The sequence below is a fragment of the Bufo bufo genome, chromosome 3, assembly GCF_905171765.1.
Source record: "Bufo bufo chromosome 3, aBufBuf1.1, whole genome shotgun sequence".
Lineage (NCBI taxonomy): Eukaryota > Metazoa > Chordata > Amphibia > Anura > Bufonidae > Bufo > Bufo bufo.
In genome coordinates this window covers 131,607,991-131,629,140 of record NC_053391.1, presented here as the reverse complement: position 1 = coordinate 131,629,140, position 21,150 = coordinate 131,607,991, and the positions used below count along the sequence as shown (strand labels likewise).

The 21,150-nt window shown below is 44.6% G+C and overlaps 1 protein-coding gene across 1 annotated transcript in view; it reads right to left on the bottom strand.

The window, feature by feature from the left end:
• Window positions 1-1,210: 1,210 nt before the first annotated feature.
• FKBP6 (FKBP prolyl isomerase family member 6 (inactive)) overlaps window positions 1,211-21,150 on the bottom strand; it is a 70,886-nt gene continuing 50,946 nt past the window's right edge. The window contains exons 6-8 of the mRNA XM_040423592.1: window positions 13,675-13,869; window positions 12,538-12,647; window positions 1,211-1,394 (exon numbers count right to left, since the gene is read on the bottom strand). Of these exons, the coding sequence (XP_040279526.1) occupies window positions 1,310-1,394; window positions 12,538-12,647; window positions 13,675-13,869 (390 nt within the window). The 3' untranslated portion in view covers window positions 1,211-1,309. The remainder of the gene's footprint in view (window positions 1,395-12,537; window positions 12,648-13,674; window positions 13,870-21,150) is intronic.

Below are 21,150 nucleotides of genomic sequence, written 5' to 3'. Positions count from 1 at the left end.
TTGCGGTCTGCAAATTGTGGATCCGCAAAAAAAAAACAAAAAAAAAAAACAGACCACATCCATCCTTTTTTTTTTGTGGATCCATTGTAACAATGCCTAAAATGGACAAGAATAGGACATGTTCTATTTTAATTTTTTTTTGCGGGGCTACGGAACGGACATATTGATGCGGACAGCACACGGTGTGCTATCCGCATTTTTTGGGGACCCATTGAAATGAATGGGTCCGCATCCTATACACAAAAAAAAAAAGGAAACAAACAACGTTCGTGTGCATGTAGCCTGAGACTGTGGCATCAGCAGCCAGACAGCTTGGTCTACTTTCACACGCGTTTTGTTTTGGCTTTCCGTTTGTGAGATCCATTCAGGGCTCTCACAAGTGGTCCAAACGGATCAATTTGCATTCTAAATGGAAAAAGGATCCGCTCAGAATGCATCAGTTTGCATCAGGTCAGTCTCCATTCCGCTTTGTCCGTCTGATGTAACTGAGACAAATGGATCCGTCCTGGAACACAATGTAAGTCAATGGGGACAGATCCGTTTTCACTGACACAATAGAAAACGGATCCGTCCCTATTGACTTTCAATAGTGTTCAAGATAATACAAACGGATCCGTTCTGAACGGATGCAGACGGCCGTATTATCTGAACTGATCCGTCCATGATGGATCCGCACAAAGTAGCCTTAGCTTTGAGCAGTGCTAAAAAAAGCTAAATTGTTACAAGCACATATATACTGCAAAGGATTGTTCATTTGTAGGACCTTGCAATCTAAATGGTGAATCCATTCATTACTAAATAGCATCTCTTATTATCCCCTTGAAATAGAAAAAATATATTTTCAGCCCGTCTCCTAGCTCTAGCAGAATCTAGACAATGAATAAGACATTTTCTTACAAGTAGAGAATAAAAAGATTCATTGGGCTGCAATCTTCAGTCCCCAACGAGGCTGACCCATCCAGCTGGACAGGCATCCTGAACTGAGGTGTGGAAAGCTGTGTTCCTCTTTTTTTCCAGGTTCCCTGCCCAGCGGAGGGAGGACCTCTCCATGGGAGCACTCACAAATAAAGGACCAATACTACAAACTTGTAGAGCAGATAATGGCCAGACAAGAACAGTGTACTTTATTACTTTCATAAAGCATCCAACAATATTACATTTTTGGGGAGGATTAACTCCACAAAACAGAACAAAGAGTACGTAATACAAGTGCTTATAAAGACCGAGCAAATAAGTCTTTTCAGACCACTGCTGAGCTGGAAACGAGAGAAGCCGAGAATTCAGTGGCATCATAAAATGAACTTCTCCATTAATGCTGCACGGTGGTAGATGAAGGAGAAGCAAACATACGACCACACATCTCCCTCTGGCAATCCATGTACTCTTTGTACAAACTGCAAAAAAATTACAGACAATTTTTAGGCTTGATTACTGCAACCCCCTCCCCCAAGATAATATGTACATAACACCATTCCTAGGTAAAATCCCACAGGGGTTATCTGGGAATTTGATATTGATGGTCTATACTCAGGATAAGTCACCATTATCAGATTGGCGGGGATCCAACGCCCCCTGCTAATCAGCTTTCTGAAGAGGCAGAGGCACTTTGACCTCGGAAGAGGCCTAAACGCTCAGTGACGTCACCATACAGTGGTCACATGATCTAGGCATAGCTCAGTCCCATACTAGTGAGTGCTCTGGTGAGCGGAACAGCCTTTTCAAACAGCTGACCTGCGGGAGCGTCTGATAATTTTTATTTGACTTTTTTTTGAAAATCACAAAAATACAAAGAAGGAAAACAGTCTGCACAGTATACATGTAACAGTTGATGACAAAAATACCATAGCATTACAAGATCGGACAAACAGTTACTTTCATGGGTACCCCATGGAACATCAAACATAGTACAAAAAGTACATAAGATCAAGTAACCTAGTTACAAAGTATACCTGGTATAGAACCGCATTTCCCATCCATTACAATTTATAAACATAAGATCATCCCTCCCAACCCAACTAAAGACCAATTCCCCCCTCCCCGAGCGATGGAACGGATCCGAACTCCAAAATCGGTTAGCTTATTAATATATCAAAAACATGGCCATTGGTGTACTTCTCCTATCTGTGTAGCAGACCTCTTCACACCCGACCCACATAGTACCAAACACCTTCATACAGCATACATCCAGAACTAAATAGGATAGAGGAGAAAGAAAGCATACATAAATAAGAACTGTGCCTCTACCTACCCCATAGTCCAACCAAGAAGAGAGGCTAATCCGGACACTGTATCCTAAATTTCTCCCAATTATCCCATATTTTGTTAAACTTCGATACACATTTTCTTTTAACATACACACCTTTCTCTAAGCGTATTATATCTGACATTCTCCCCTAGTCGGAGATTGAGGTCTGAGCCAAAATCTGGCTATTAGTTTCCTAGCTTGAAATAGCAGACTCTGTACTCCCAGACGGTGATGACGATTTTTTCTGTCTAATATCCCGACCACACATGCTCTCGGTCCAGGCGGCACCGTGATATTAAATGCGTCTTTTATTAGGGCCAGAACCGCGGACCAAAAGTTCAGGAGCTCCGCACAATCCCAGAACATGTGTAACAAGGATGCAGGGCCCATGCCACATCTAGGACAATCCGCATCTTCCCGAACTCCTATCCGGCATAAAAACTCTGGAGTCCTATACACCCGATGTATTAAAAACAGCTGGGACATACGCTGCCCCTCACAAACTGACAATTGTGGAGTGAGCGCTAAGAGCGACTTCCATTGCTCTTCTGAGATCGGCCCGACCTCACTCTCCCATTTAGATTTGACTGCTAAAACCTCTTGTTTCAGTGATTTCACATACAGGTTCTTCTCAAAAAATTAGCATATTGTGATAAAGTTCATTATTTTCTGTAATGTACTGATAAACATTAGACTTTCATATATTTTAGATTCATTACACACAACTGAAGTAGTTCAAGCCTTTTCTTGTTTTAATATTGATGATTTTGGCATACAGCTCATGAAAACCCAAAATTCCTATCTAAAAAAATTAGCATATTTCATCCGACCAATAAAAGAAAAGTGTTTTTAATATAAAAAAAGTCAACCTTCAAATAATTAAGTTCAGTTATGCACTCAATACTTGGTCGGGATTCCTTTTGCAGAAATGACTGCTTCAATGCGGCGTGGCATGGAGGCAATCAGCCTGTGGCACTGCTGAGGTGTTATGGAGGCCCAGGATGCTTCGATAGCGGCCTTAACCACCTCAGCCCCCAGTGCTTAAACACCCTGAAAGACCAGGCCACTTTTTACACTTCTGACCTACACTACTTTCACCGTTTATTGCTCGGTCATGCAACTTACCACCCAAATGAATTTTACCTCCTTTTCTTCTCACTAATAGAGCTTTCATTTGGTGGTATTTCATTGCTGCTGACATTTTTACTTTTTTTGTTATTAATCGAAATTTAACGATTTTTTTGCAAAAAAATGACATTTTTCACTTTCAGTTGTAAAATTTTGCAAAAAAAACGACATCCATATATAAATTTTGCTCTAAATTTATTGTTCTACATGTCTTTGATAAAAAAAAATGTTTGGGTAAAAAAAAAATGGTTTGGGTAAAAGTTATAGCGTTTACAAACTATGGTACAAAAATGTGAATTTCCGCTTTTTGAAGCAGCTCTGACTTTCTGAGCACCTGTCATGTTTCCTGAGGTTCTACAATGGCCAGACAGTACAAACACCCCACAAATGACCCCATTTCGGAAAGTACACACCCTAAGGTATTCGCTGATGGGCATAATGAGTTCATAGAACTTTTTATTTTTTGTCACAAGTTAGCGGAAAATGATGATTTTTTTCTTTTTTTTTTTTTTTCTTACAAAGTCTCATATTCCACTAACTTGTGACAAAAAATAAAAACTTCCATGAACTCACTATGCCCATCACGAAATACCTTGGGGTCTCTTCTTTTCAAAATGGGGTCACTTGTGGGGTAGTTATACTGCCCTGGCATTCTAGGGGCCCAAATGTGTGGTAAGGAGTTTGAAATCAAATTCTGTAAAAAATGACCTGTGAAATCCGAAAGGTGCTCTTTGGAATATGGGCCCCTTTGCCCACCTAGGCTGCAAAAAAGTGTCACACATCTGGTATCTCTGTACTCAGGAGAAGGTGGGGAATGTGTTTTGGGGTGTCATTTTACATATACCCATGCTGGGTGAGAGAAATATCTTGGCAAAATACAACTTTTCCCATTTTTTTATACAAAGTTGGCATTTGACCAAGATATTTATCTCACCCAGCATGGGTATATGTAAAAAGACACCCCAAAACACATTCCTCAACTTCTCCTGAATACAGAGATACCAGATGTGTGACACTTTTTTGCAGCCTAGGTGGGCAAAGGGGCCCATATTCCAAACAGCACCTTTCGGATTTCACAGGTCATTTTTTACAGAATTTGATTTCAAACTCCTTACCACACATTTGGGCCCCTAGAATGCCAGGGCAGTATAACTACCCCACAAGTGACCCCATTTTGGAAAGAAGACACCCCAAGGTATTCCGTGAGGGGCATGGCGAGTTCCTAGAATTTTTTATTTTTTGTCGCAAGTTAGTGGAAAATGCTGATTTTTTTTTTTTCATACAAAGTCTCATATTCCACTAACTTATGACAAAAAATAAAAACTTCCATGAACTCACTATGCCCATCAGCGAATACCTTGGGGTCGTTTCTTTCCAAAATGGGGTCACTTGTGGGGTAGTTATACTGCCCTGGTATTCTAGGGGCCCAAATGTGTGGTAAGGAGTTTGAAATCAAATTCTGTAAAAAATGACGAGTGAAATCCGAAAGGTGCTCTTTGGAATGTGGGCCCCTTTGCCCACCTAGGCTGCAAAAAAGTGTCACACATCTGGTATCTCCGTATTCAGTAGAAGTTGGGGAATGTGTTTTGGGGTGTCTTTTTACATATACCCATGCTGGGTGAGATAAATATCTTGGTCAAATGCCAACTTTGTATAAAAAAATGGGAAAAGTTGTCTTTTGCCAAGATATTTCTCTCACCCAGCATGGGTATATGTAAAATGACACCCCAAAACACATTCCCCACCTTCTCCTGAGTACGGAGATACCAGATGTGTGACACTTTTTTGCAGCCTAGGTGGGCAAAGGGGCCCATATTCCAAAGAGCACCTTTCGGATTTCACTCGTCATTTTTTACAGAATTTGATTTCAAACTCCTTACCACACATTTGGGCCCCTAGAATGCCAGGGCAGTATAACTACCCCACAAGTGACCCCATTTTGGAAAGAAGAGACCCCAAGGTATTCGCTGATGGGCATAGTGAGTTCATGGAAGTTTTTATTTTTTGTCACAAGTTAGTGGAATATGAGACTTTGTATGAAAAAAAAAATAAAAAAAAAAATCATCATTTTCCACTAACTTGTGACAAAAAATAAAAAATTCTAGGAACTCGCCATGCCCCTCACGGAATACCTTGGGGTGTCTTCTTTCCAAAATGGGGTCACTTGTGGGGTAGTTATACTGCCCTGGCATTTTCCAGGGGCCCTAATGTGTGGTAAGTAGGTAAATGACCAGTGAAATCCGAAAGGTGCTCTTTGGAATGTGGGCCCCTTTGCCCACCTAGGCTGCAAAAAAGTGTCACACATCTGGTATCGCCGTATTCAGGAGACGTTGGGGAATGTGTTTTGGGGTGTCTTTTTACATATACCCATGCTGGGTGAGAGAAATATCTTGGCAAAAGACAACTTTTTCCATTTTTTTATACAAAGTTGGCATTTGACCAAGATATTTATCTCACCCAGCATGGGTATATGTAAAATGACACCCCAAAACACATTGCCCAACTTCTCCTGAGTACGGCGATACCAGATGTGTGACACTTTTTTGCAGCCTAGATGCGCAAAGGGGCCCAAATTCCTTTTAGGAGGGCATTTTTAGACATTTGGATACCAGACTTCTTCTCACGCTTTGGGGCCCCTAGAATGCCAGGGCAGTATAAATACCCCACATGTGACCCCATTTTGGAAAGAAGACACCCCAAGGTATTCAATGAGGGGCATGGCGAGTTCATAGAATTTTTTTTTTTTTGGCACAAGTTAGCGGAAATTGATATTTTTTATTTTTTTCTCACAAAGTCTCCCGTTCCGCTAACTTGGGACAAAAATTTCAATCTTTCATGGACTCAATATGCCCCTCACGGAATACCTGGGGGTGTCTTCTTTCCGAAATGGGGTCACATGTGGGGTATTTATACTGCCCTGGCATTCTAGGGGCCCTAAAGCGTGAGAAGAAGTCTGGAATATAAATGTCTAAAAAATTTTACGCATTTGGATTCCGTGAGGGGTATGGTGAGTTCATGTGAGATTTTATTTTTTGTCACAAGTTAGTGGAATATGAGACTTTGTAAGAAAAAAAAAAAAATTCCGCTAACTTGGGCCAAAAAAAAGACTGAATGCAGCCTTACAGGGGGGGGGGGGAATCAATGACAGGGGGGTGATCAATGACAGGGGGGTGATCAGGGAGTCTATATGGGGTGATCACCCAACTGTCATTGATCACCCCCCTGTAAGGCTGCATTCAGACGTCCGTATGATTTTTACGGATCCGATCAGTCTATCAGTGGATCCGTAAAAATCATGCGGACATCTGAATGGAGCTTTACAGGGGGTTGATCAATGACAGAGGGGTAATCAATGACAGGGGGGTGATCAGGGAGTCTATATGGGGTGATCACCACAGTCATTGATCACTCCCCTGTAAGGCTGCATTCAGACGTCCGTATGATTTTTACGGATCCGATTAGTCTATCAGTGGATCCGTAAAAATCATGCGGACATCTGAATGGAGCTTTACAGGGGGGTGATCAATGACAGAGGGGTAATCAATGACAGGGGGGTGATCAGGGAGTCTATATGGGGTGATCACCTCCGTCATTGATCATTCCCCTGTAAGGCTGCATTCAGACGTCCGTATGATTTTTACGGATCCGATCAGTCTATCAGTGGATCCGTAAAAATCATGCGGACATCTGAATGGAGCTTTACAGGGGGGTGATCAATGACAGAGGGGTAATCAATGACAGGGGGGTGATCAGGGAGTCTATATGGGGTGATCACCTCCGTCATTGATCACTCCCCTGTAAGGCTGCATTCAGACGTCCGTATGATTTTTACGGATCCGATCAGTCTATCAGTGGATCCGTAAAAATCATGCGGACATCTGAATGGAGCTTTACAGGGGGGTGATCAATGACAGAGGGGTAATCAATGACAGGGGGGTGATCAGGGAGTCTATATGGGGTGATCACCACAGTCATTGATCACGCCCCTGTAAGGCTGCATTCAGACGTCCGTATGATTTTTACGGATCCGATCAGTCTATCAGTGGATCCGTAAAAATCATGAGGACATCTGAATGGAGCTTTACAGGGGGGTGATCAATGACAGAGGGGTAATCAATGACAGGGGGGTGATCAGGGAGTCTATATGGGGTGATCACCACAGTCATTGATCACTCCCCTGTAAGGCTGCATTCAGACGTCCGTATGATTTTTACGGATCCGATCAGTCTATCAGTGGATCCGTAAAAATCATGCGGACATCTGAATGGAGCTTTACAGGGGGGTGATCAATGACAGGGGGGTAATCAATGACAGGGGGGTGATCAGGGAGTCTATATGGGGTGATCAGGGGTGATCAAGGGCTAATAAGGGGTTAATAAGTGACGGGGGGGGGGGGGGGGGGGGTGTAGTGTAGTGGTGCTTGGTGCAACATATTACTGAGCTGCCTGTGTCCTCTGGTGGTCGATCCAAACAAAGGGGACCACCAGAGGACCAGGTATATTAGACTCTGTTATCAAAACAGCGTCTAATATACCTGTTAGGGGTTAAAAAAATCACATCTCCAGCCTGCCAGCGAACGATCGCCGCTGGCAGGCTGGAGATCCACTCGCTTACCTTCCGATCCTGTGAACGCGCGCGCCTGTGTGCGCGCGTTCACAGGAAATCTCGCGTCTCGCGAGAGGACGCACCGGCGCGTCCACCCAGAACAACAGGACCGCCGCAAAGACGCAATCCTGCGTACGGCGGTCCTGAGGAGGTTAAGCTCATCCAGAGTGTTGGGTCTTCCGTCTCTCCACTTTCTCTTCCCAATATCCCACAGATTCTCTATGGGGTTCAGGTCAGGAGAGTTGGCAGGCCAATTGAGCACAGTAATACCATGGTCAGTAAACCATTTACCAGTGGTTTTGGCACTGTGAGCAGGTGCCAGGTCGTGCTGAAAAATAAAATCTTCATCTCCATAAAGCTTTTCAGCAGATGGAAGCATGAAGTGCTCCAAAATCTCCTGATAGCTAGCTGCATTGACCCTGCCCTTTATAAAAGACAGTGGACCAACACCAGCAGCTGACATGGCACCCCAGACCATCACTGACTGTGGGTACTTGACACTGGACTTCAGGCATTTTGGCATTTCCCTCTCCCCAGTCTTCCTCCAGACTCTGGCACCTTGATTTCCGAATGACATGCAAAATTTGCTTTCATCCGAAAAAAGTACTTTGGACCACTGAGCAACAGTCCAGTGCTGCTTCTCTGTAGCCCAGGTCAGGCGCTTCTGCCGCTGTTTCTGGTTCAAAAGTGGCTTGACCTGGGGAATGCGGCACCTGTAGCCCATTTCCTGCACACGCCTGTACACGGTGGCTCTGGATGTTTCTACTCCAGACTCAGTCCACTGCTTCCGCAGGTCCCCCAAGGTCTGGAATCAGTCCTTCTCCACAATCTTCCTCAAGGTCCGGTCACCTCTTCTCGTTGTGCAGCGTTTTCTGCCACACTTTTTCCTTCCCACAGAGGTGCCTTGATACAGCACTCTGGGAACAGCCTATTCGTTCAGAAATTTCTTTCTGTGTCTTACCCTCTTGCTTGAGGGTGTCAATGATGGCCTTCTGGACAGCAGTCAGGTCGGCAGTCTTACCCATGATTGCGGTTTTGAGTAATGAACCAGGCTGGGAGTTTTTAAAAGCCTCAGGAATCTTTTGCAGGTGTTTAGAGTTAATTAGTTGATTCAGATGATTAGGTTAATAGCTTGTTTAGAGAACCTTTTCATGATATGCTAATTTTTTGATAGGAATTTTTGGTTTTCATGAGCTGTATGCCAAAATCATCAATATTAAAACAAGAAAAGGCTTGAACTACTTCAGTTGTGTGTAATGAATCTAAAATATATGAAAGTCTAATGTTTATCAGTACATTACAGGAAATAATGAACTTTATCACAATATGCTAATTTTTTGAGAAGAACCTGTACAAGTTCCTGTAGGTAGATGATATCAGACCATTCGAGGAGCTGTTTGTGAGAAGTTGCTGAAACAACGGGACCATAGTGCATTTCAACGACATGGATTTAGCCTGTGTCTGAAAGGCATGCCGAAGTTGCAGAAATTGATAGAATGCCGTGTGTGGGAGACCAAATTCAGTTCTCAACTGTTCAAAGGACTTAAAAACATTGTCACTCTGTAGTTGACATAAATATCTCACTCCTTTGCGCTCCCAGGGTGAAAAGCCATCTATACCCTTATTCTGACCGCTGAGTCCCCCAACAATCACAAGAACGGGGGCTTGTGCTCCCTGTTTAAACAGAGCAGCGAACATGCATGCGTGTTGGCCTCTCCATTCAGCTCTATGGGGCTGCTTAATATGAAAATTAGGCCTGTGGTGCAATAAGGGCATCACCATTGCTGTTGTACACAGGGAGAAAGCCACTGGCAGATACTTCTGAAGGCGTCTTCTCCAGGGAGAACAAAAGGAGAGGGCAAAAATATTCACTTCCCCTGATCCTTCTCTCCTCTGACATAATCTGTCGGGGGAGAGTCAGGAGCTCCCCACAAACATCAGACTGAGGGCATACTAATGTGTATGGGGTATTTTCATCTCACAAATTTAAGACATATTTGCCACTGGGACTCCCACCGCTCTCTAGAATACAGGTCAGCTGACCCGAGTCCCGCCTTATTCCATCCTGCTGGCCTCATCCAAAAGTAGTAAAACCGCAGCACTCTTGTCTCATTAATTCCTTTATTCCATCAAATTCATGCGACGTTTCGACCTGGACGGTCTTTTTCAAGCAACTGACAATACATCATTACCAGGCTTAAATACCCTCCTACTAGGAGGAGCTAACACACATGTCAAAAACAATAATACATCATGGACACTCTTACAACTGTAAGGCTAAGCATCATTCCAAGATTTGTAAACATATATAAATAATAATCATCACTTACTTTGGAAACCCTGGTGGACTGCTGGTGGGGGTATATGATCGGAATATGTTTATAATATATTAAGCGGCATGTCTGTGTCCCCTGTGACTGCGCAGGCGTGCAGAGGCAGGACGCGCGCCCAAAAACTTTGAATCGCGGCGTCTCATGGATCCAACTGTGCTATGCTGCTTCCCTAACTCCCAATCACATTTTGAAAACAGCATAGCACAGTGAGCTTGACCGTTTGTGTAAACTAGGGTTTATTCCCACGATAACGATATTAAGAAATTTATCACGATAACGATATCCTTCTCCCTGACAGCAGCGCTGTCCAATCACAGCGCAGAGCTCAGAGCCAGGGAGGTTTTTTTTCTCCCTGGCTCTGAGCTCTGCGCTGTGATTGGACAGCGCTGCTGTCAGGGAGAAGGAGAGACACTGGCGTCTCCTCCTACTTGCACCAAATGTTGAGAAATTACCGGGGGCCACAGCGGACGAACGGAGCGGCGCCCAGAAATAATAGTAAGTGCACTTAGATCCCTGGGCGCCGCTCTATGCAGCCTGCTACTAAGTTCATATTCTTTGGACCCATGAAAGGTCCTCTTTAATGTTTGTACAAAGTCTTGGTAAAGTTGCCATCACAGGTTTATATAAAAGTGAAGAAAAAAAAAAAAGCCTGCTCGTCCCTGCAGCCAGGTTCAGCCCTCCGCGTGCTAGTAGTAATGCAGGAGGCAGAGGCCAGTGACTGGGGAACATAAGCAGGTGGAATCGGACATTTTAGAAGTAGGTCAGCACACATGTGACCACTCCTATGACGTCATTAAATACCACGGTTTTTCGGAAACGGCGATATCGCCATATCGCCTCGTTTTAATATCGCGGTATATCGCTCAACCCTAGTGTAAACCTCTTGCAGTCGGGATGCAGCAGCCACCGTCCTGGACATAGGTGCATGTCCATTTTAACCCCTTAATGACATCATACATTTTAGCCTTAAGAACCAATAATATTTTCCCCCTTTGTATTCTAGCAGTCATAACTTTTACATTTTTTCTTCAAATTTTTTTTTTTAATTTGCAGGATTAGTTGTAGGTTTTTAAGGAACCATTTTGGGGTATATATTGTGTATTAAATAACTTTTTATTTTATTTTTAGAGGATACGATTAAAAAACAGCAAATTTTACATTATTTTGTGGAATTTATTTACGGTGTTCACGGTGTGGTAAAAAGAACTTAATTTTATTATGTGGGTCAGTGATGATAATGTCACATTTCTATATTTTGTTTTTTACTATTTTTCCTTTCCTCCTTCAGCCTGTCAGCTCTGCAACTGCTCCCTCATTCTCCCCCAGACTGACAAGGGGGGGGGTTGCTCATATCTCTTTTTTGGTACCAGCTAGAGATATGGGCTTTGTATTGTTTGAAAGCTTTCAAGACAATACCAGAATGACAGCAATATGTTCAGTACATGGGAAGATATCGGGATGCAGTAAATACTGCTGAAAGTGAAAGTAAAAGCAGGTTTTACCCGCGATTATTCCCGACTCGATTTCTAACAGTGATATCTCCTGTTTGGCTTGTATGAAAGCCTGGAAACAAGACCAGTTGCATCTAGCTGCTACCATTCAGGAGATAGCGGCATCTAAAGCAGCCCTCCCCCATACACTTCCTTCCCGAGCTAAGCTTGGGCAGAACAGTTAACTACTTTTCCCACTGTCCAATCTGGACTCGTGCAAAACAGTTAGGTGGTTAATAAACTGCAATGTGTTTATTTTATAAGATACTTAGGCCCTAATTTATCATACCTTCACTCCAGAATTCTGGCATCAAAAAGTCGTAAAATAGGGCTTTAGCGACTTTTTTGCACTTGCGCAAAGTTTAAGCGATTGACTTTTTACACTCACTTGCATAAAATTTTGAAACTTTTAGCATTTTTACACCACTCACTTCAGTTTTGTAATATGGGTGAAAAAGTGGGTGCGGTTAGCTATGTTAATGAGTTTCATTCCAGATTCATCATTGAGACTTTTTTTAAAAGTCGCAATCTCCCTCCAGGAGGAGGGTGGAGTAGGAAAACTGGAGTAGCTTCTCTAAACAGAAGTGTTAGGTTTAAGGACAAGTCACATTTATCAAACAACCTGTGACATTTGATAAATGTGGCATAAAGAATTCCAACTCAGACTCAAGCAAAATGGACTTCAAATATTCTCCTCATGATAAATTCCCCCCTTAGAGTGCATGTTCTGTAATACCTTGACAACCTCTTCAGCTCACTGTTAATTTCCAAATTGAATGGTTCCAACTTCTGAGCCCTCAGAAGGAAGGTGCGAGCCTTCATATACTCTTTCAGCTCAAGACAAGCCTGGGACCAGAGATGAAAAATAATGCCAAGTCACCTGAACTACACATTAATCATTAGACAATATACATTTTAAAGAAATTAAGAGCCAAGTTGTATAACTGCAGTTAGAAATCTCTTCTGTTAATGGAATTTTCTATCTTAAATAAAATTAAAAAAAACACGAACCATTTTGCATCTGCAAGATATGCCGACCTTTTATGGGAATAATTAAAGGGTTATTCCCATCCTAGCGATATGCCCCCAATGTCTGATAGGTGCGGGTCCAACCTCTGGGACCTGCACCTATACTTAGAATGGAGCCTGCAAAGTCCCGGAGGACGCACTGTGGATGCACAGCTGCCCTCCATTCATTCCTAGGGGAGCGCCAAAAATAGCCAAGCTTGTTTTTGGAAGTCCCACTGAAATGAATTAATGGAGCAGCCAATGCTCCATTCATTTCTATGAGGCTTACAGAAATAGCCATCGGCGCTCCCATAGGGATGAATAGAGGGCGGCTGCGCATGAGCGGTGCGCCCTCCGGCACTTTATGGGCTCCGTTCTAAGTATGGGGTCCCAGAGGAGAGACCCGCACCTATCAGACACTGGGGGCATATCCTAGTGATGTGCCCCCAATGTCTAATATGGGAATACCCCTTTAAGCTAAAGGGTTATTCTGTTATAAAAAACTAAAATAAAAAAAAGTCTTCTAATATGCTAATTAAACATAGAAAGCATAAAAACAGATCTTTTGTTACTTCAATACTGCCGCTGCCTGGTTCCCCACTGGTCCAGTGATGATGTTGTGACACAGAGGCAAGATTGGACCTGCTACAGCCGGTAACTCGCTGCAGTGGTCACATGCCTGTGTTGGATCGTCATTGTTAAACCAAAAAGCAGAGAGTGATGGAGGAAACAGACCGCGGCAGTACGGGAGTGAAGAGGACCCGTGAAGTGAGTCCTCAGCATACAGATATTTTGTTTACAAGGGAATACCTCTTTAATCCTAAAACAGTTTGCACAGGAGCAATGTTTTCCCCAATATACACACCTGGCCACAGCGAAACAAAGCTTTTACATTTTTGTTGTCTATGGCTAACGCCTTCTCTCCCCACTTCAGAGCAGTAGAGGGGCGCTCGAGCTTCAGATAAGTAAGTGCCAAATTCAAGTCCACAAGCAGACGAGCAGCATCAAGCTGTGCATTTTCTTCCTCTGAAGTGGCTTTACGGGACAGACATGAGAAGGCCTGTTTGTACAGGAAAATTAAATAATGTTTGACATTGCTCCTAACAGAGAGCAGAATCACTAAGAAGCGTCATAACAGAAAAAACAAAAAAAACATATTTGTCACATAAGCAAGCCTTGGGTGCACTTTAAGGGCACGTGCCCCTACAGCGGATGTAATCCTCTTAGTAAAGGCCTGAGAACTACTGTAAGCAGAATTCAAAGCGCATTTCAACTTTTGCAAAGCAACAAGTACAATCTGCAGAAAATCTGGAAAAAAATCTAGAACAGAAAGGACATGCCTGCAGTTTTGTGAATCTACATTTTGCCCTTAAAGGGAACCTGTCATCAAGTTGATTTCAGCGGTCTGTCATTTAAAAGTTAAAAGTAAGTGGTTGCCGAAAACATCACAATCTTTACAGACTGGGCCTGGAAAAGAGTCACGGCGACCTGAGAAGAGTCATGGTTAGTCAGAAATTCCTGCTCTCCCTGCTGATGACTGACAGTCTTCTACCTAGTTTTCTCCCTTTCTCTCTAGGAGTGAACTGCCAATCATCAGCAGATGGGCGAAAGAGCAGGAGATTAGGAATAACCATGACTCTTCTCAGGTAGATTTGACTCTTTTCAACGCCTGGGCTGCATTGCTTATGATGCTGGTTCTCAGCAACCACTTTTAACGTCACTTACTCACGTGACGCGCCTGCTCCGCCTGCTTCATTCATAAAGTGGGTGGAGCAGGCACGTCACGCCGCCGCCCGCTTTGCCTGTTACTGAAGCTTCATTGTCAGGTAATAAAGATGTGCTGATTTAAAGTTGAAGTAAAAGTTACTGCCAGAATAGTCTACTGCTGTGAGCGGCGGGGCCGGGGCTGTTATGGGGAGGGGGATCTGTGGATGGCACTGTTATGGGGAGGATGATCTGTGGATGGCACTGTTATGGGAGGGGGATCGGTGGATGGCACTGTTATGGGGAGGGGGATCGGTGGATGGCACTGTTATGGGGAGGGGGATCGGTGGATGGCACTGTTATGGGGAGGGGGGATCGGTGGATGGCACTGTTATGGGGGAGATCTGTGGATGACACATATAGCATAATATGCTATATAGAGTCATCCACAGATCCCCCATAATAGTGTGTCATCCACAGATCCCCCCCCATAACAATGCCATCCACAGATCCCCCCCATAACAATGCCATCCACAGATCCCCCATAACAATGCTATCCACAGATCCACCCCATAACAATGCTATCCACAGATCCACCCCATAACTGTGTGATCCACAGATCCCCTACATAACAGTGTGTGATCCACAGATCCCCCACATAACAGTGTGTGATCCACAGATCCCCACATAACAGTGTGTGATCCACAGATCCCCCACATAACAGTGTCATCCACAGATACCCCATAACTTGTCTTTTTTACATTGTAATGCAAAATTTTTATAATTATGTAACTCCTAAATTTGTTTTAATATGGCTTTTGAACCAAATTTTTCAAGTAAAATCATATAACTCCTTTTTTTTGTCATTTTGGTGTTTAAATCGATGAAATTATCGACAACTAATCGATTATTCAAATAATCGTTAGCTGCAGCCCTAGAATTTATAGTCAGGGGGGCACACCAAATGAATGTCACAGAGTGCAAATCACAGTATTAATATATGACCAATCACACTAAGGCCTCATGCACACGACCGTTGTGTGCATCCGTGTCCGTTGTTTTCCGTGATTTTCTGCGGACCCATTGACTTTCAATGGGTCCGTTGAAAACTCGGAAAATGCACAGTTTTTCATCCGCGTCCGTGATCAGTGTTTCCTTTCCATCAAAAAAATATGACCTGTCCTATTTTCTTGACGGACAACGGTTCACGGACCCATTCAAGTCAATGGGTCCGTGAAAAAACACAGATGCACACAAGATTGTCATCCGCGTCCGTGATCCGTAGGTTTCCTTTACACAGACGGATCCGCAGATCTGTTTGCATAAAAGCTTTTTCAGATCTGATCCGACAGTATATTCTAACACAGAGGCGTTAATTGTGCGTATCATAGCCCCCTGTAAGAGATCAGGTGCTGCCAGGCAGGAGGGGGCAGACCCACCTCCCTCCCCAGTTTTAAATTCATTGGTGGCCAGTGCTGCCCCCCCTCCCTCCCCTGTATTACATTCATTAGTGGCCAGTGCGAACCCCCCTCCCTCCCCTGTATTACATTCATTGGTGGCCAGTGCGGCCCCCCCTCCCTCCCCTGTATTACATTCATTGGTGGCCAGTGCGGACCCCCCTCCCTCCCCTGTATTACATTCATTGGTGGCCAGTGCGGCCCCCCTCCCCTGTATTACATTCATTGGTGGCCAGTGCGGCCCCCCCCTCCCTCCACTGTATTTAATTCATTGGTGGCCAGTGCGGCCCCCTCCTCCCTCCCCTGTATTTAATTTATTGGTGGCCAGTGCGGCCCCCCCTCCATCCCCAGTATTTAATTAATTGGTGGCCAGTGCGGCCTCACCTCTGCCCCCCTCCTAATTAAAATCCCGCCCCCCCATCATTGGTGGCAGCGGAGAGTTCCGATCGGAGTCCCAGTTTAATTGCTGGGACTCCTATCGGTAACCATGGCAACCAGGACGCTACTGCAGTCCTGGCTGCCATGGTTACTTAGCAATTTTAGAAGCATTATACTTACCTGCACTGTCTGTGACCGTCCGGGCGCTCCTCCTACTGGTAAGTGACAGGTCTGTGCTATAAGTAATGCGCCGCACAGACCTTTCACTTACCAGTAGGAGGAGCCGATCATAGACAGCGCAGGTAAGTATAATGCTTCTAAAATTGCTAAGTTACCATGGCAGCCAGGACTGCAGTAGCGTCCTGGTTGCCATGGTTACCGATCGGAGTCAAAGCGATTAAACTGGGACTCCGATCGGAACTCTCCGCTGCCAATGATGGGGGGGGGATTTTAATTAGGAGGGCCACCAATGAATTAAATACTGGGGAGGGGGGCCGCACTGGCCACCAATGAATTAAATACAGGGGAGGGAGGGGGGGGCCGCACTGGCCACCAATGAATGTAATACAGGGGAGGGGGGCCGCACTGGCCACCAATGAATTTAAAACTGGGGAGGGAGGTGGGTCTGCCCCCTCCTGCCTGGCAGCACCTGATCTCTTACAGGGGGCTATGATACGCACAATTAACCCCTCAGGTGCGGCACCTGAGGGGTTAATTGTGCTGATCACAGCCCCCTGTAAGAGATCGGGTGCTGCCAGGCAGCAGTCATGTACACAGTTCTTAGTATATTCTAACTTGAAGCGTCCCCATCACTATGGGAACGCCTCTGTGTTAGAATATACTGTCGGATATGAGTTTTCACGATATAACTCAAATCCGATGGTATATTTTAACATAGAGGCGTTCCCATGGTGATGGGGACGCTTCAAGTTAAAATATACCATCGGATTGGAGAAAACTCCGATCCGATGGTATAATAGGGACTCCTGACTTTACATTGCAAGTCAATGGGGGACGGATCCGTTTGCAAATGCACCATATTGTGTCAACGTCAAACGGATCCGTCCCCATTGACTTGCATTGTAAGTCAGGACGGATCCATTTGGCTCCGCACGGCCAGGCGGACACCAAAACGACTTTTTATTTACTTTCCTTTATGTCCGTGGATCCTCCAAAAATCAAGGAAGACCCACGGAAGAAAAAACGGACACGGATCACGGAACCCGTTTTTGCGGACCGCAAAAAAAACGGTTGTGTGCATGAGGCCTAAGAAGAAGAAAAACCACATGCAAGGCTGCACCATTATTTAAAAATATATAATTTATTAAAAAACACAAAAAGCGCAAGCAAATTTTAAAAACATTGTATACAATTACATCATTGTGTGTGGACTAAAGGTATGTCCAACACCCATACCTGCATCCACCAAGTTCAAAATAGACACATACATGTGCCACCAAAGTAGTATATAAATTAATAAATAAGGCATCAAAAAATGCAAGATACTTATCAGGTGAAAGAGCAAGCAGACATGGTGTCAGGTAAAAACGCCCCACTTGTATCGCCAGTCAGAGCTAGCATCCTCAGGGGTAGTTTGCTTTCCGTCCAGGGATGCAGAGCAAGACGTTTTCTCTGACAATAGAAAACAGATCCTTCCTCCATTGACTTTCAATGGAGTTCATGACGGATCTGTCTTGGCTATGTTAAGGATAATACAACTGGATCCGTTCATAACGGATGCAGATGGTTGTATTATCAGTAAGGGAAAAGTTTTTGCTGAACCCTGCCGGATCCAGTAAAAACGCTAGTGTCAAAGTAGCCTTAGGGGTCCACCACGTGCGGCAGATCAGCCAGCCAGCCAAACTAGTGGGACTGCACATGCTCCAACTGATGCGAGGAGAGTGAATGCTCTGAACAGGTAACGCGGATGGCTGTTGCTACAACCGACACCGCCTGCTACGATTACACTGATCATGTGTCACAGATGTTCCTGTCACAGGTACCAGGAGATCAGTGAGACTGGCAACACGTGGTTTGATCTGACAGGTTCCTTGTGGATCAATTCGTGTCTGTGTTGTTTCTGGTAATGGCCACACCCTTTTGCCTCAGGTGTTGCTTGTGTGGTCATTTTACCTTCTATATTAATTGTGGCTTCTCCCACCATGCTGTGCAGTTTATAGCTTCAGTCTTGTTTTGGATTGCTGGTGTTTGGATCTCGGCAGAGTTCCTGTGCTTCCTTAGCCATTTGAAGTTAAGTGTCTTCTTCCCCTTTTGGTAATTGTTTGGGTTTCCTTGTGTTGCTCTTTTCCCTGTCATTTGTGTTTTGGGAGACTCCTGTTTGTCCAACCGTTTGGAGCACCAGGTTGTCTCTTGTCCTAGGATTAGTTCCAGGGTCCTACAGGGCGAGTTTTCACTTTAAGTATGAACTGACCCCAGAGGTGGGCGAGTTCATACACAGGAACCTAAAGTCAGTCAGGACTTTGATTAGGGTTTCTCTAGGAGGTGACCTGCTCCTTTCCCTAGTTTCCAGGCCTGTTCCCCCTCACCCCTTTCCCTCCTACGTTCGGTGTGGGTTTCCCTCCCACACCGGAGCATGGCATTATAAACCACCAAACCGTTATTGTTTTGCATGTGTCAGTACAGCCATGGATCCTATTGCTGCACTGGCCGGGGCTGTCTTTGGAGGTAGCTGACCTCCGCACGACCATCTTGCAGATCCAGAGACCACAGGCTGCTGGTCCTAGTGGTGGCTACCAGGCCTGTCCGGAAACCAAAAGTGGCCCTTCCGGACAGATTCTCTGGGGGAAGTGATAGTTTCAATTTGTTCAGAGGTGTGCAAATTGTATTTTAAGCTAAGTCCACACTCATCTGGGGATGAGAGTCAGAGAGTTGGTGTGGTTATTTCATTGCTTAAAGGGGATGCTCGATCTTGGGCTTTTTCTCTGCTGACCGGATCGCAGTCTCTCCGGTCGGTAGATTCATTTTTCAGAGCTCTGGGTCGCATATATGATGACCTGGACCAGACCTCCCAGGCTGAGACCAAGTTATGTGGGCTTCGTCAGGGAGAGCCGAGATCTATTTCTCTGAGTTTCGGAGGTGGGCTATGGATACTGAGTGGAACGATCGGGCTCTCCATAGTCAGTTCTGTGAGGGATTATCAGAGAGGCTGAAGGACGCTTTGGCCTTTCATGAGAATCCTGAGTCTTTGGAAGCTGCTATGTCTCTTTCTGTACGCATTGATAGACGCCCGAGAGAGAGAGAGATCTAGGGGCCCCAAATCTCAGGACGTACTATCACATAACGTATCGTCTTCCTCTGACAATTTGGGTGAAGATACTTCTGAATTTAGGTCTGGAGACAAACCCATGCAATTAGGGGGAGCTATTTCTGGATCCGCTTTCAAGAGTATTACCGTATTTTTCGCTTTATAAGACGCACCTGATTATAAGATGCACGTAGGTTTTTGAGGAGGAAAATGAGCAAAAAAAATTTTTTGAACTAAAAGGTGTGCTTTTGAACTAATGGTGGTCTGGGGATTACATTGTTATGGGGGAATCTGTGGATGACGCACTGTTATGGGGGAATCTGGATGACGCACTGTTATGGGGGAATCTGTGGATGACGCACTGTTATGGGGGAATCTGTGGATGACGCACTGTTATGGGGGATGTGTGCTGTGATACATAGAGCCATGAGGGGGACCAGCATAAGATGCTATATGTGAGGATGACACACATATAGCATCTTATGCTGATCCCCCTCATTGCCCTATGTTTCACAGCATTACATTATTAATATGTGTCCCATTACACTCTGCGCACAGCAGTTACAGTTATGCGGGGTGTGAGGAGGGGCTGGGCGCTGGCAACGAACGGCGGGGCCCGTTGCAGTCACTGTAATTGCTCTCCTTTGATAAACTAGCCTAATCGCCTGAAACAGTACTCACTCTATGAATGCAGTGGTCCGGCCGGCATGTGACGTCACTCAGTCAGTCACGCTCCTCCCACTTCATTAATGAAGCACTGTGCAGCATACCGACCTGCGAAACATCAGTGTCAGCCATGTAAAAATTCCTAGGAGAATCAATTGACGCATGTCCTCTACGAGCACCCACCCCTTAGGGTGTGCAGATCTCATATTTCCCTTTTTAGCCATGTAAAAATGACACCATCACTTTATAAGACGCACTGCCATTTTCCCCCCTAAGCGAAAAATACAGTAGTAGTAGGAAAGGTGTGTGTTTTTTCTGCGGACAAATGGGACATTTTATCAATGTATGTCCATGCATTCAGCGTCAAAAAGAAAAGGGGACGTCTAGTTCAGAACGTGCATTTATCTTTGACTGGTAGTACCCGATTTCTCCTGATTGCCAAGGTGGCCCTAGAGTCCAAGACTGTGGGGATTGAGGTGTTTATCGACAGTGGGGCAGGGGTGAATCTGATTGATGGTCAGTTCGTCCGTATGCACGGGTTGTCACAGAGTGCATTAAAGAAAGACATTTTTGTTTTTGTCATTGATTCTGCACCTCTAAATCAGAAGTGTTTGTCTCAGGTGGTGCATGACATCCGATTAAGAGTGGGTGACTTTCATCAGGAGTTCATCTCGTGTTTTGTGATGGAAGGTCTCCCTTCTCCGTTGGTTCTGGGTTTACCGTGGTTAAGCAAGCATAATCCAATCATCATATGGCAAGCTAGACAGATTCAGGATTGGGGTGATTGTTGCATTGATAATTGTCTGAATACGTCTTTTTCTGCTTTAACCACTAAAACATTACCCTCGTTTATATCAGATTTTTCCGATGC